We start from the raw sequence: 14,447 nt of genomic DNA on the forward strand, positions 1-14,447 counted from the left end.
ATTTGCTGATTATCAATATACAGTTGAGTATTTTTTTTTCAGGATTCTTTGATGAATAGAAAGATCCAAAGACCAACATTTATCTGAAATAAAAAGCTTTTGTAACATTATACACTATACCATTCAAAAGCTTGGAGTCAGTATAATTCATTATCGAAATTAATACTTTTGTTTAGCAAGGATGCTTTAAATTGATCAAAAGTGATAAAGACATTTATAATGTTAGAAAGGATTTCTATTAAATTCTATTAAATGATAAATGCTGTTCTTCTGAACTTTCTATTCTTCAAAGAAACCTGAAAAACATAGTAATAAATGTTTTTTGAGCAGCAAATCAGAATATTAGAATGATTTCTGAAGGATCATGTGACTGGAGAAATGATACTAGAAATTCAGCTTTGAAATCACAGGAATACATTTTAAAATATATTTAAGTAGAAACCAGTTATTTTAAATAGTAAAAATATTTCAAATTTTTTTGCTGTACTTTGGATCAAATAAATGCAGGCTTGTTGAGCAGAAGAGACTTCTTTAAAAACATTAAAAATATTACTGTTCAAAAACTTTTAACTGGTAGTGTATATGAAGAGACTTCAGAGGTTTGATATTTGATAACGGTTCTACAACACTACAAGTTTTTTAAGCTATTAATGAGAAACAGACAGAAGTCTAATAGGAATTCACGGTTTCTATTCAAAATCTTATTTGCAACAGACATTTAAAATGAATATTTAGTCTTGGTGTGAATAGACCTCATTCTATAAAAATATGAAGAAAAACAAAAGTCCGAAAATTCAAATTATCCATAAAATGTCAACGACTCTATTCATTTTCATGCATTGTGTATAAACACATAGCACAATCCAGTTTAAGATGAATTTAAAAGTGTACCTGTGAAAGCTGTGCTGAAAACTTGCTGCATGCTGAGAGTTCACAAACTTGGCAATGGCCTTCCGCTGCTCCGGCAACATTGTAAACATCTACAAAATAACCATCAATTTGTGTATTAGCAGTGGGTTTTATTATCTAAATGCTCATCTGCTTGTTTCAGTAAGAGATAACCTCTGTTACTTTGCACTGTAACAGTGGGTGATACACCTCAAGAGCTGGGAGAAAATCATACAGGAGCACAGCCCTGAATGCACACAGCTAGATGGCGCTATTGTAATATTTAGAGGAATATTCTACACTCTACCTAGTTTATTCTTGGGGTCGTTGTCAGGAAGCAATTCTTTGTCTTCCAAATCATGGTATTTTGTGAAGGATAGTTTACACCTAGGAGGGCATTAAATGATTTTAACACAACATGGAGGCGAAGAACCACCTAGCCGTGTATTTTCCCACAAAAACAATGGTCACAGGTAATGCTGTCACTGATGCCTGCAGAGCAAATTTTGACTGGGCGAATAAAATATTTCCATTAGATACTTTATCTACGGGTTGTTAGATCGAGGATTCTGAAGACTGTGCATATATGAATTACCTGTGCGGCATGTCTCTACTAATCGTGAAGCTGTGAGTTTAATTACTTCAAAACCAGATACATTACCACCACTTAGCTGAGAAACATAATGAAGCATTTCAGTACTTAAGCTATTTTAGTAATAAAAGATGCAGGGCAGAGTCGACAAGTTTCTGTGCTCCTGAATGTTTCTCTGAGTACAAGTGACTCTGTGTTCTTGTTACATGTTACATGTACTTACTATTATAATAGATTACGCATAATTGCATGCAAGTAACCCTAAGCCAAACCCTAATCCTAACCATATAGTAAGGACATGTAGTTAATTAATATTACTCTGTACTTAAATGTATAATTACACTGTAACAAGGACACCTTAAAATAAAGTGTAACCAACTGTTTAAATGAATATGAAAGAGATTTTTTGTTCTGAAGATATTATTGTCTTCAAAACGGTTAAACAGCTTGAAGTTGACACTTAGTTATGTATACTGTAAATACATATACTTAAAAAAACAACATTGTTTTATGCTCTTTGGCCATCAGGTGGTGCCATCATCAATTTGTTGATGGAAGCTCAGGGCATTGTAACAATGATACATATAGCAAGTTCTGCATAAAATTCCCACATACGCCCCCTTCTGATGCTTGGTCAGTAATAAAAAGAAAAGACAGAAATGTGTTTTGATAAGCCTTACCTCAACAGGGCCAATGGAGTTGAGAAGGTTCGTGAGCTGTTTGTTGGTTGTGGTGGTGGATAAACCTTCAATGCAGACAGTGCTTCTCTGACAATCCTGAGCTCTTGGGTTCTGCTGCATCATCACACGCCCCCCACCACGGCCTCGCGCCCGACCCCGAACTACCACCTGTGGACATCAGGAAGGGGAATATTGAATAAAGATGGAAAGAACAATTAACAGTACACTCTACCGGCTGTTGCTGGAACTAAGGATCTTTGTTAATGCGTTGTTATATTCGTTAGCTATTTTTGAAAATTATGATATTATATTATTTTACAAATTAAATTATTAATTATTAATTATTTTTGTACAGCTGTTCATCGGAAATATCGCAAGTCAGTAATTGCTCTTAAAAACAGACATTCTAATTCATACTTTATTAGAATAGTTGCTCCCATCCTCTAGCTCTCAAAATAATCTTTTGGATGTCTGTTTTTGGTTTATATTATCAGAGGCATTGTTAGACTTCAATGGTTTAACCATATCATATAGTTTCAAAAAGCAAGCTAAACCATATTAAGAAATTTCCTGTAGCCTTGATTGAATTACCAGTTATTAAATAATCAAAGCTACAGAATATTAGTTCATATAGTGAATAAATGTGTATTTGCGGCCAGGAAACCAGCTGCAACATCAAGAAAGAGTGCTTTTGTCTGAAATAGGAAAGACAGTCCACCAATCTCTTCAGCACTTCACTGATTAAGCCTGGAAGCGGCTCGAGGGAAGAGACTTCTGTAAAAGGCCATCATTAAGTCACGCCTGGAGTCTGCTAGAGGCCATGTGACAAAACCTGGTGAATGAAAATGTTGTGGTCTGTTGAGACTGAAGCTGAGCTCTTTGGCCTTGAAAGCAAAGCTCTGTGCTGGGCACAAACCAGAGACAGATAACGCTTCAGCATAAGCCTCTCATTTTATAAGGCAATAAAGTTTTTTTAAGGCACTGTTCCTTGTTAAACTGCTTTGAATGTTAAACAAAAACATGAAAAAAAAAAGTATTTCAAAATTAATTTGAACTGAAATTCTGGATGTTTACACTACAGTTCAAAAGTTTTTGTTAATGTTTTTGAAAGAAGTCTCTAACACTCACCAAGACTGCATTTATTTGGTCAAAAATAATCTAAAAAAATATAAGGAAATATCATTTGAAACAACTTTTCTATTTTAATATATTTTAAAATATTATTAATTGCAGATAATAAGAAGCTGAATTGTCATCAGTCATGATTATCTTGAGTGTCACATGATTCATCAGAAATCATTCTAATGGACTCTTTTCACATTTCCGGGGGTTCTCAAAAGCGGAAATTGTCATAGTTGGGTAAACTTGAATTGAAAATAAATTAAACTAAAGGGGGAAAAAAAAGAAGAAGAAAAAAAAAAACATTTCTATGACTTTCCAAAATAATTTTTTTTTTTAAAGAGATTATGCTGGTCAAAAGAGATTTCTTTAAATTTGCCATCACTCCATCAGCCGTTGCATTAGAAATGCATGCAGCAGCATAAACAAGATTTATGCAATGTTATGCCAGGGTATATATGTGTATCTGTATGTATATGCAACCCTGGAGCACAAAACCAGTCTCAAGTCGCTGGGGTATATTTGTAGCAATAGCCAAAAATACATTGTATTTCTTTTGGGGGTCTGCACATGCAGAGCATGCAATAACTGTGGCAACTTTAACATGTGAAAGGATGCTATGACAAAGTTATCGCTTTCCTTATTCAAACTGATTTTTTTTTTCATTAATATACGGTTGACCTGAAGAATGAAAGCTATATCATACACTTGGAAAATTACAAGCTATATATCATGCTCGTAGACACTAGGGGTGTGACAATACACTTAGCTCACAAGATGAGACAAAATACAGATACTTGGTTCACTAGAACGAGACAATATTTTAATACTATTTTTAAGAAATTTTCAATGACAAAATATTTGTCTTTTAATTACAAAAAGTAAAACAATGCAGTTGTATTATGAAATTCTTTAACTAATTTAGGGCTATAACTAATGATTATTTTGGTAATCAAGTAATCTACTGATTATTTTGACAACTGAGTAATCTGGTATATTTTAGTAACACAAATAGACCTAAGTGAAAACCAAGCTTTAGTAGGACTATTTATATATAAACTAACGATGAGGCAATAATAATTGGCTCAAATAAAATATCAAAACCAAGTAATTACATGGTTTTATTGAACAACACTGATAAAATACATAATGTAATATGCCGATACATAATATGAACATAACCAAGTACATTATGTGTTATAACAAATTCCTGCAGAGGGCGCCACCGGCCTGGTGACGTTTCAATTTACAGCGTGATTAAAAGATGTTTAAATCCATTTAATTTTCATATTTGGCCACATGCAAACTCAGAAACTTTTATTTTGAAATCGCGATGTACAATAAATGGCATATTTAGAAATAGGTTGATGTATTCTCCTGTATTGGCAAAGGTTAAAATGATTTGCGTTACAAATCTAGTGAGATAATGCACAGTTTTCCCAGATGAATGTTAAGCAATTCAAATTCACAGCAAATGCAGAGGAAGTGTCACACATACAGTCTTTACTGGTAAGTTACCATTAAAAGACAGAGATCATGTGTGAACAGGACCTTTTCAAAAACCCGGTAAATTTGTTCTGGCAATCATACCGTTCTTATGGAGATGACGTGATTACTCTGAGCTGTTTATAATCTCCACTGCTTTTTAATTCGTTTTTCTATGTAAATATGTGCTATATGGACATCTTTGTTCATTGCGCCTCGCAGCTTTTTCAACGTGTCACGCTTCTCCATTCATCAGAGCTGCGATGTGCGTCTCGTGTTTATAAGAGCAAAATATTCTGATTGGCTGGTAATGTTAGTTTGGTTGAGAGTGAAAGCTGTGCTCCTTTCATACCATTGGTAGCCGAACTCATGGACTCGAAAGTGATATCAACAAGTTTTTTTTTTAAATGTAGGATTAATTTTTTCCGCAGCCAAATGCTACACGCCGGAGATCCAACACGGTGCCGGAGAACTTTAAGCCCTGTGTGTATATATATATACACATACACACACACATACAATGTTAACTTGTATGTGTGTATACCTATATATACACACATACATACACACACACACACACATATAATGTTAACTCTGGAAATGCTTCATCAAAGTCGGTGCTGACTTGGTGCTCCAAAAACATTTCTTACTATCAGTGTTGAAAACCGTTTTGCTGCTTAATTTTGTGGAAACTTTTTTTTAGGATACTTTGACGAATAGTTCAAAAGAATGGCATTTATTTGAAATACAAAATCATTTGTACCATTATAAATGTCTTCACTATCACTTTTTAATGCATCCTTTCTGAATAAAAGCATTAATTTATTTTAAAAAATTACTGTGAAAACAATTTTGTTTATATATTGTGTTGCCAAATGTATATTCAAAAGTATAAAGATTTGTGTTTATCTTGTGTTTAAATTTGGGGTAATGATAAAATATTCCAGTACAATGCAAAGACATTTCATTCCATTCCATACAGTCCTTTTTAAATGAAAGGGAGGCATCAAAAGGGCCAGGTTGGCTTAGTGCTGCAGGCACGCTGAAAAATCCCTTATGGGTTCCCAATGCTATGAGCTAGATGCTCTCTCACCACTTACACATACCGAGTATACAATTCACTTTTGCTCCAAGCAAGACACTGGGTACAATGTCAGTGAGTGATTTACAAGGCCACGGTTATATCAGTAAACAGCAGAAAGTGTTTAGAATATCTGACTCAACATGAGAGCTCAGGCAGATGCAGCAAGACAGTCGGACTGAGACAGCGTGAGCGGCTGTGCAGGAAGGCACTCTGCTGTGACTGACTGACACACGTTAGCACTGTATTTATCCCCTGAGAATGGACTACTGTACAGAGACGGCAGCGTGCTGAAAAGGCCAAGGGATCTTCATCTCTCCTGCTTCAGCCTGTCAATATCATCACACCTGGCACTCTGTTCCATATCATTACTGCTCCTGCTCTCCTCCAAAACAGCTACCAGTCCCCTGGGAGAAGCAGTGACACAGCTGAGCCATAGCAGGAAACCAAATCTGCCGTCTTTACTAGTGCTGAAGCGTGAGGGAGAGAACCACTTAGAGCAGCTCTTTATGACAGGGAAAAAGAGCCTAACAAAGACTGAAGTGTATATTCTGGACAACACTATACAAGTTCAGGAGGAACAGCAACAGTTCCGGTCAAAATAAATGAATAAATAAAATAATATTGATACGGGCATTCAAGTGATTTTGGTCAAAAAATGACCAATTTCACAAGCAAATTAACTTTTCCACTTCCTGGCAAAGACATGAAACTTTTGAGAGCTAACACAACTACAAAGAGCACAATATGTGTGTAAATGATGTTTATGTACACAACCATTCAAACATCTGGGGTTAGTAAGATGTTTTGAACATCTCTTATGCTCACCAATGATGCATTTATTTGATCAAAAATACAGCAAAGCAGTAATATTATTAACAATTATTACAATGCATTTAAAATAACTGGTTTATTTTAATATATTTTAAAATTCAATTTATTCCTTTGATGGCAAAGCTGAATTTTCAGCAGTCGTTACTCCAGTTCTCAGTGTCACATGATCCATCAGAAATCATACTAATATGTTGATTTGGTGCTCAAGAAACATTTCTTATTATTAATGCTGAAAACATGCTGCTTCAGGATTCTTTGATGTATATAAAGTTGTGTAAAATTGTCATTTAAGATTTAATGCATCCTTGCTAAATGAATCATTAATTAAAAAAAAAAAAAATCTATCTTACCCTAAACATTTCAACGGTGGTGTATTTTTCCACTCTTGTGGTGCCTCAGAGGATGATGGGAGATGGGGAATTTGATCAGATTCATCAAACAAGTTAAATGCGTTGCTTTCTGGCAAGTTTTATAATTTTCCTCAACAGTAATGCAGTTATGCACAAAATGCATAAAAACATTTCACAGTTACAACTTATTATGTCTAACAGCAATTAGCTTCCACCATAATGCTTTAATTCAGACGTTCCCAACTCAGAAAGCCGTGGCTTAAAAAAAAAGTGGTAAATACATTCATTTGGACATGACTTGAAAGCACCATTAGTATCAGGGCTTAGTGTCAGCTGTGCAAAATGCCATTGTGCACCTGTCCAATTAAGGGCTTATGAGATTAATCCAGATTCAAAGTCATACCCGGTTCGTTTGGTTTGCCATGCCACGGCCAGCCTGTTGTTGATTTTGTACACCACCAGTTGCCATGGTAACTTTTCTGATGGGACCAAGTCTCTGTTGGGGGGCAGGCCGACCAATTGGTTGTTGTTGCTGCTGCTGTGGGGGACCAGTGTTGGGACCGGCATCTGCCTGCTGAATACAGAGCAGACACATCTTACAACCCACACAGAAAGAAAATCTCCAGCGGCACACAAAATAACAAAAATTACAGTCCATCATGACTGCACCACAATTTTTTAAGGTAATTAATACAACGGCAGTCTTAGAGCTCACCAAAACGTACAGAAATGTGTGATCCGTTTAAACTGGCACAGAGTAAGTAAATAAGCCAACAAAGACAAAAAGAGACAAAAGTGTTCAATTATGTGATGTGCTCTGATTTCGGGATGATACTGAAATCATTTTTGGAGGATAAGGTATAGCTGAATTCATTAAACATCTTTCAGAAGAGTGATGACTGCATCTCTGGGCACAAATGCCATGGATGTGGACCTGTCTGAGATAAACTGCCTCTGGCTCTTCCTCCAAATTCTCAGTCATTCTGTTTCCTCATCTTCAGGGAAACCTTTCAAGTGTCTGTGTTATCTGATGGCCGCTGGCAGTCTTTAGATGTAGAAGGCCTTGAAAATGGCCAGATTTAAGTTGCTCACAGGACCACTAAATCTCACAAAAAGGGCTCTTTTCATATTGTATAAGGTAAGCTGGGAAATACGTCTCCTATTCTCTTGACAATAGATGACAAAATCTCAACACATTAAATGAATTGCTGTGCTCTTCTTAATTTTGTCAACTGTCATCTGAATATCAACAGTTATCAGGTTAACTAGTTTAAACTGTATCACTGGAAAACTCTGATATATGACTGTTATGTTGAATGTAAAATGATTTTGTGTCTTTATGTTAATGTGGGATTACATTAATGGATACATTAATGTTTTTAGGTATGTGAGCAAAAATATTATTTTTTTATTTTGAACTGAAAGCGTAAAATTAAGACCTTTGGGGTAAGATGCACCGAAGGCCCAAAGTGGAATGTTCTCACTTAAGATATTTTTAATTTAATACATTTGATGATTTTTGTAATTTTTGTAAATAAAAATTATACATTTTAATAAAGTTATTTTTAATTGTCGCATGAGTTAAATGTACATTTCTGACATCTCTATTCATTAAAACCTACAGGCTAATTGAGTGAAGTCAGTCTATTTTAATGCATAGTGTTCCTATTACGGTATGTTCAATTAAAATGTGTAATTTAATATGTATAGTTCTTTACACAAGTCACAGAATAAATTTATCTCTTAATTATCTTTTACTTGGATTCTGCTTTGCCTGTTGTCAGTTTTTTTTAATTACTCAACTAAATTGTCAAAACACAATTTAAACAGAACAGTTGATTTAGTATTTTACATTCATGACACTTAAAAAATAAATAAATAAATAAATAAATAAATATATATATAAAGAGTATCAAAAGTCATTTATATATTCTGCAAAAGTTTACCCAAGGGGGCTTCTACCCCAGATAAGGGTTTTTTGAATAAGTTTCAAATAATTTTACATAATTCATTTAACAAATGTTTCTGTTTATTTCACTTAACACATTGGCTGATGTATCATAATCCTGCACATGCTAAACTTATATCTGAATATGTTACATGTTAATTTAAAAGTAGTTTAACAAACTTGTCTGTCTGTGCCAGTAGGTTTACACAGAGACACCATTTGAGAAAATATGTAACAGCTAATATTTTACTTAATCATACAGTTTAGTTTTAATCCAAACGGTGTGTGCTGAGTGAACAAACGGTAAACAACGCATACAAAAGCGCTCTCTCTTTCTTTCTCTTTCCTTGTTAGAAAATATGCTATTCAAATATACTATTGAAAAAAGACAATTTAAATACAAACTTTCCAACACTGTTTAGAAGATGTGCACTCAAAGCACTTGCGTGTCTGTGCCACTGTGCACTCAATCAGCTCAGTGCTTTACTTGTGTTGAAATAAGAATTTTATTTGTTTAAATGCAAATTTATGTTTAATATTTACATCTTAGATATCCTTATTGAAAATTCGGCTCCCTGTTTGTTCTGTTGTCAATGTTTTTTTTGGTGTGGACACAAACACTATACAGCAGTGGTCTCAAACTCAATTCCTGGAGGGCCACAGCTCTGCAGAGTTTAGCTCCAAATCACACCTGCTTAGAAGTTTCTAGTAATCCTGAAGACCTTGATTAGCTGGATCAGGTGTGTTTTATTAGGTTTGGAGCTAAACTTTGCAGAGCTGTGGCCCTCCAGGAATTGAGTTTGAGGCCCTGTCCACACGGAAAGGCGTTTAGCTGTATACGCAAAAATGTTGTATCGTATTGGCATTTCGTCCAGGCGGATCCGGCGTTTTGGGAGCGTGAAACCGCTATTATTTGAAACCGGGTCCCAGAGTGGATAAATCTGAAAATGACACCCTTGCGTTTTCGTGTGGACAGCCAATCCGTTTATTTTGTGAAAAGATGATGTCATCACCCCACGTCTTGACCCTAGACAGACACCGCTTCATCACATAACAGCAACAACCACATGAACAAACACTGAACGACTGTCTTTTTATTAACTAACATTAACACAGATTAATAAATGTATTGTTCCATGTTCGTTTGTATACAGCGCGCAAGGTTTATAGTCCAAGTCTTCTCCGTTTTTAGTGTATCTCCCATTGTTTGATGCAACTGCATGCCGTACTTTTATATGAAAATAAACAAGCTGAAAACACTAACTGAAAAACCTTTAGTGCTTTTCTATAGTATTAAGCCTCAAATGTCAAATATACGTCGGATTGGTTTCTTCTTTAAATTATAAAAAAGTTAAAATATGAATGGTATTATAATGTTATATTAAAACTAAAACAATGGGAAAATCCTTAAGATAACTTGTAGAAAGAAAAAAACATATCTTAAGCGTGCAGAATAACATAAGTGGACTTTGAACGATTAATTGACGCTTTGAACGATTACGTAATTGTGGCATCCATAATTGTAATCGCGATTAGAAATTCGATTAATTGTGCAGCCCTAATTTCAATGTAATTTATTATAGTTTATTATTATTATTATTATTATTATTATTATTATTATTATTAGAAGTAGTAGTAGTAGCAGCAGGTCATCTTATGAAAGGATTTACATTATATTAGGTATGTCACGTATGCAATTATGTATTATTAACAATATTATGGTTATCAAATGTAAGAACTTATATTATATGAGGTGTTTTATACTTCCAATATAGTTCCCAATTACTTGTTTGACATTAATGATGTTTGTGTGTACTTGGCGTACCACATTACTATCATTGTGTAAGAATAATATTAATTTCTTTTACAGAACATATTATATATTATGTTGCAACAATCCTTATCTTCAGTTATGTTTATATCTTTACTATTATATTATTTAAGAACAGTTTCTTAAGTGAAAAAAATAAAATAAAATAAAACTTGTTAGGGTTGTGTCACCAGTTTGTTTTTTTATTCCTTCAGTCTACAACAAAGACATAATTGCCAAACCTCCTACACTCATCCTTTTCTCCCCATCTGTCTTTTTCAAACCCATGTGCATTATCTCAATTGTGTCTGAGGGGGTTAATGGATTAATCTAACTCTATACAAAATCCACACCTTCAGATTACATCTATCAGATACACCGAGGCGGGGTGACGACACTTGACAAGCACCTCCCCCTCCCCCACCCACCCAGTCACCTCCATCCTCCATGCTGCTTTTGTACGGCACAGGCTTTGTATTCATCCTGATGAAAATTTAATTTGCTCTTATCTGTACGGCTAAGCTGGGAAAAATACAAATCCGCCCAAACCGCCATCTCTCTTTCTCCCAGACTCTCGCAGGTATTATTACACTGATATCAACGTAGACGAGGAAGATTAATTGCAGATGTCCCCCGACTGACACCTATTCTAACACACTTCAATGATGAGCTGATGGATGGATAAAGCGAGAGGCGAGACGAGATAGATGAAGAGAACAACACCGAGCGAGCGCAGGTTAGAAAGGAGAACAAGAAAGAAAGATAACATTGTCAGGCGGCTGAGGTTGACAGCAGGAGAAGAGAAGCACCTAGAGGATCAGATTCTCTTGGTCTGACACCCCCTCCCCCTTTTTCCTCTTTGTCAGTCAGAGCCACGGCACTTCAGATAGCTGCGTGTAGCTTTCTACTAACTAAGTTGACACACAGTTATCTTCATCCACAGAGATCCGGCACTCAAAGGAAATATTTAGCTTCGCTTCAGGCAGGAGACTGGAAGAGGATGTTTTCTCCTCATTCAACGCAGCAAATCATCTCTTAGAGCCCATAAATCATCCTTGGGTCCTTCTTTTCTTGGTTGAGATGCAGAAAATGTCCTGTCAGATTTGTAAATAAGCACCTCAAACTCCAGTCTTAATGCTAAATGACTCCACATAAACTTCCATTAGGCCATTCTCGAGTCGTCACATGCAACAGCACCTTGATTTAAAGAAGACACAAACCTTTACAATGTCTGGATCTGTTGTCACTCAAAGTAAAGGCGCAAATGCCAAGCGACTCACTTTAATGACGCCAGAATAGTGCCATTTATGGGCTTGAAAGGTAAAAGTGTTCTGTCAATTAAGTGTGGTGTCACAAATCACAGCATAGAGACTGCTTTCTGTATCGATTCTTTCAAAAAGAGAAAATCGCATTATGCTTTAAAGAGTTTTTAGCTCTAAAAACTTTAGTGGTCAAAAAAGTAGACACCTTGACTTTTAGAGTAATTGGAAATCCTCCTTGTCGCGTTCCGAGTTCTTTGATTTATTCTATAAAGAGCTCTGGTGACAACTACTTCAAGAAAACCACCAAAGGACAAAGACAAAAAGTGGCATATGAACTTTAAAGATCACATTTAGAGTTTAAACCGATAACAAATTCACTCACCTCTCCCAGACGCTTAACTACCCGCACTTTCTGTGGAACCTGTGGCGATTCGGTGCTGCTCGCTCTTTGCATCACTGTTCTCTTTCCTCCAGGTTGAGGCTGACCCAATGGCTCTTCTAATGGGCTGGTCTGAGCAGCACCTTGTCTTTGAGTGTTTTGTGGGGTCATGGTCCTCTTCTGCTGCGGTTGCCATTGGCCCTGCTGGCTGGCATCAGGACCAGCGCTCTGTTGCTTCTGCGGCCCAGACCAGCCTGAAGTCTGTGCCAGAGGTTTAGTGTTCTGCAGACGGGCCTTCACAGTTGGACGAGGGGAACTAAGACCTGTCGAAGGGTTCTGGGGGGTTCCGTTAGAGATCAGTGAAGGGACCGGCTGTGAGGGCTGGGCTGCTGGGGTTGGGTTGGGTGTGGGGATCGGAGTTTGTGGAGTCTGGTTTGGGTTCTGGCCACTGATCCGTTCCATCAGTTCTTTTTTGCGCATCCCAGCCTGCATCTGCCTGCGCTGCTCTTTGCGCTTGAGGATCTCCTCTCGCAGACGCTTCTGTTCCTCAATCTTCAGTCTGTACTGACGTGTCTCCTCATCTTCATCTGGGTCCTAAATAATGACAAATAAAAATTCAGGATGAACAAAAGTTTTTTTGGGCTTGAAAAAATGTGTAAAAAAAAATGTGTACTGTAAAAATACAGTAAGTTTACGTTTATTTTTAGTGTAATCAAGCTTCAGTGTTCATCTCTCTGCCCAAGTATACACAACATATCTGAAGGAATAAATACAGTTTGCACATCACTTCTTTATGTGCACATACCAGAGGTCAATTGTAACCCAATTAAAGGGTTAGTTCACCCAAAAATGAAAATTCTGTCATTAATTATTCACCCTAATGTCGTTCCAAACCCTTTAAAATAGTCCATGTGACATCAGTGGTTCAACCATAATTTTATGAAGCTACGAGAATACTTTTTGTGCGCAGACAAAACTTCATTCAACAATTGTTAAATAAAGTCGTTATTTTTGTTTTCTTTGTGCACAAAAAGTATTCTCGTCGCTTCATAAATTTAAGGTTGACTCACTGATGTCTATGGACTATTTTAATGATGTCTTTACTACCTTTCTGGGCCTTGAACGTGTCAGTTGCATTGCTGTCTATGCAGGGCCATAGAGCTCTCGGATTTCATCAAAAATATCTTAATTTGTGTTCTGAAGATAAACTAAGGTTTTACGGGTTTGGAAAGACATGATGGTGAGTAATCAATTACAGAATTTTCATTTTTAGGTGAACTATCCCTTTAAAAATGTATACATGCAGGACAAAGTCAAGCTACATTCACATTATCTATTTGTCTGACTTGAAAAAAAAATTAACTGGTATGATTTCAGTTGGACTTAAATGACTGAATAGACAAATTATTGCTTTTAATTGACTAAAATTTAAGGCATACATTTTCAAAAGATCTTCGTTTGTCTGTCTGTTTTTAATGGCATGCCAACTTCTATGGCTATTTTCATGGCAAAACTCAGGTCAGGAAAAAAAAACATTTTCTTAATTTTACTGTTGATTCTGGATTCTGCTTAAAAACAAAGCTTTTACAGAAAGCATCAGTACAAAAACAGTAAAAAGGTGAGAATCACCTAGGGCGGCTCGATTATGACAAAAATCATAATCACGATTATTTAACACGATTATTAGTGGGCCATATGACCAAAACTTTAAATGAATGATTTATTTAAAGATAGCGATATATATGAAGAATCTAATTAAAAAAAACAGCATAATCTTCATTTGTTACTTATTAAAGGTGACATATCATGAAAATCGGACTTTTTCAGGTTTTAAGTGCTATAATCAGGTCCCTGGTGCATCTACCAACCAAGGAAAGGTGAAAAAGATTAACCCAGTAACTTTGTTTTGGGAAGCCTTTTTCTGCAAGCGTCTGAAAAAATGAGCGCGTCTGATTTCACTCCCTTGGTGACGTTGCAAAGGATCTCATTATAATATTACCGCCCCTTAATCTGTAAGTT

General features: G+C 35.9%; 1 protein-coding gene across 6 annotated transcripts in view; it reads right to left on the reverse strand.

Moving 5' to 3' along the window:
• rbm33a (RNA binding motif protein 33a) overlaps positions 1 to 14,447 on the reverse strand; it is a 46,590-nt gene that overhangs the window by 2,678 nt on the left and 29,465 nt on the right. For 4 of the 6 annotated variants that reach the window (XM_016533317.1, XM_016533319.1, XM_016533316.1 and 1 more), the window contains 4 exons: positions 12,432 to 13,022; positions 7,433 to 7,603; positions 2,161 to 2,328; positions 892 to 980 (listed from right to left, as the gene is read on the reverse strand). In XM_016533317.1, coding sequence (XP_016388803.1) covers positions 892 to 980; positions 2,161 to 2,328; positions 7,433 to 7,603; positions 12,432 to 13,022 — 1,019 coding nt within the window. The remainder of the gene's footprint in view (positions 1 to 891; positions 981 to 2,160; positions 2,329 to 7,432; positions 7,604 to 12,431; positions 13,023 to 14,447) is intronic. The other 2 variants (XM_016533318.1, XM_016533320.1) reach the window with 2 other exon arrangements.

This window comes from Sinocyclocheilus rhinocerous, unplaced genomic scaffold (genome assembly GCF_001515625.1).
Source record: "Sinocyclocheilus rhinocerous isolate Xijiao unplaced genomic scaffold, SAMN03320098_v1.1 scaffold245, whole genome shotgun sequence".
Lineage (NCBI taxonomy): Eukaryota > Metazoa > Chordata > Actinopteri > Cypriniformes > Cyprinidae > Sinocyclocheilus > Sinocyclocheilus rhinocerous.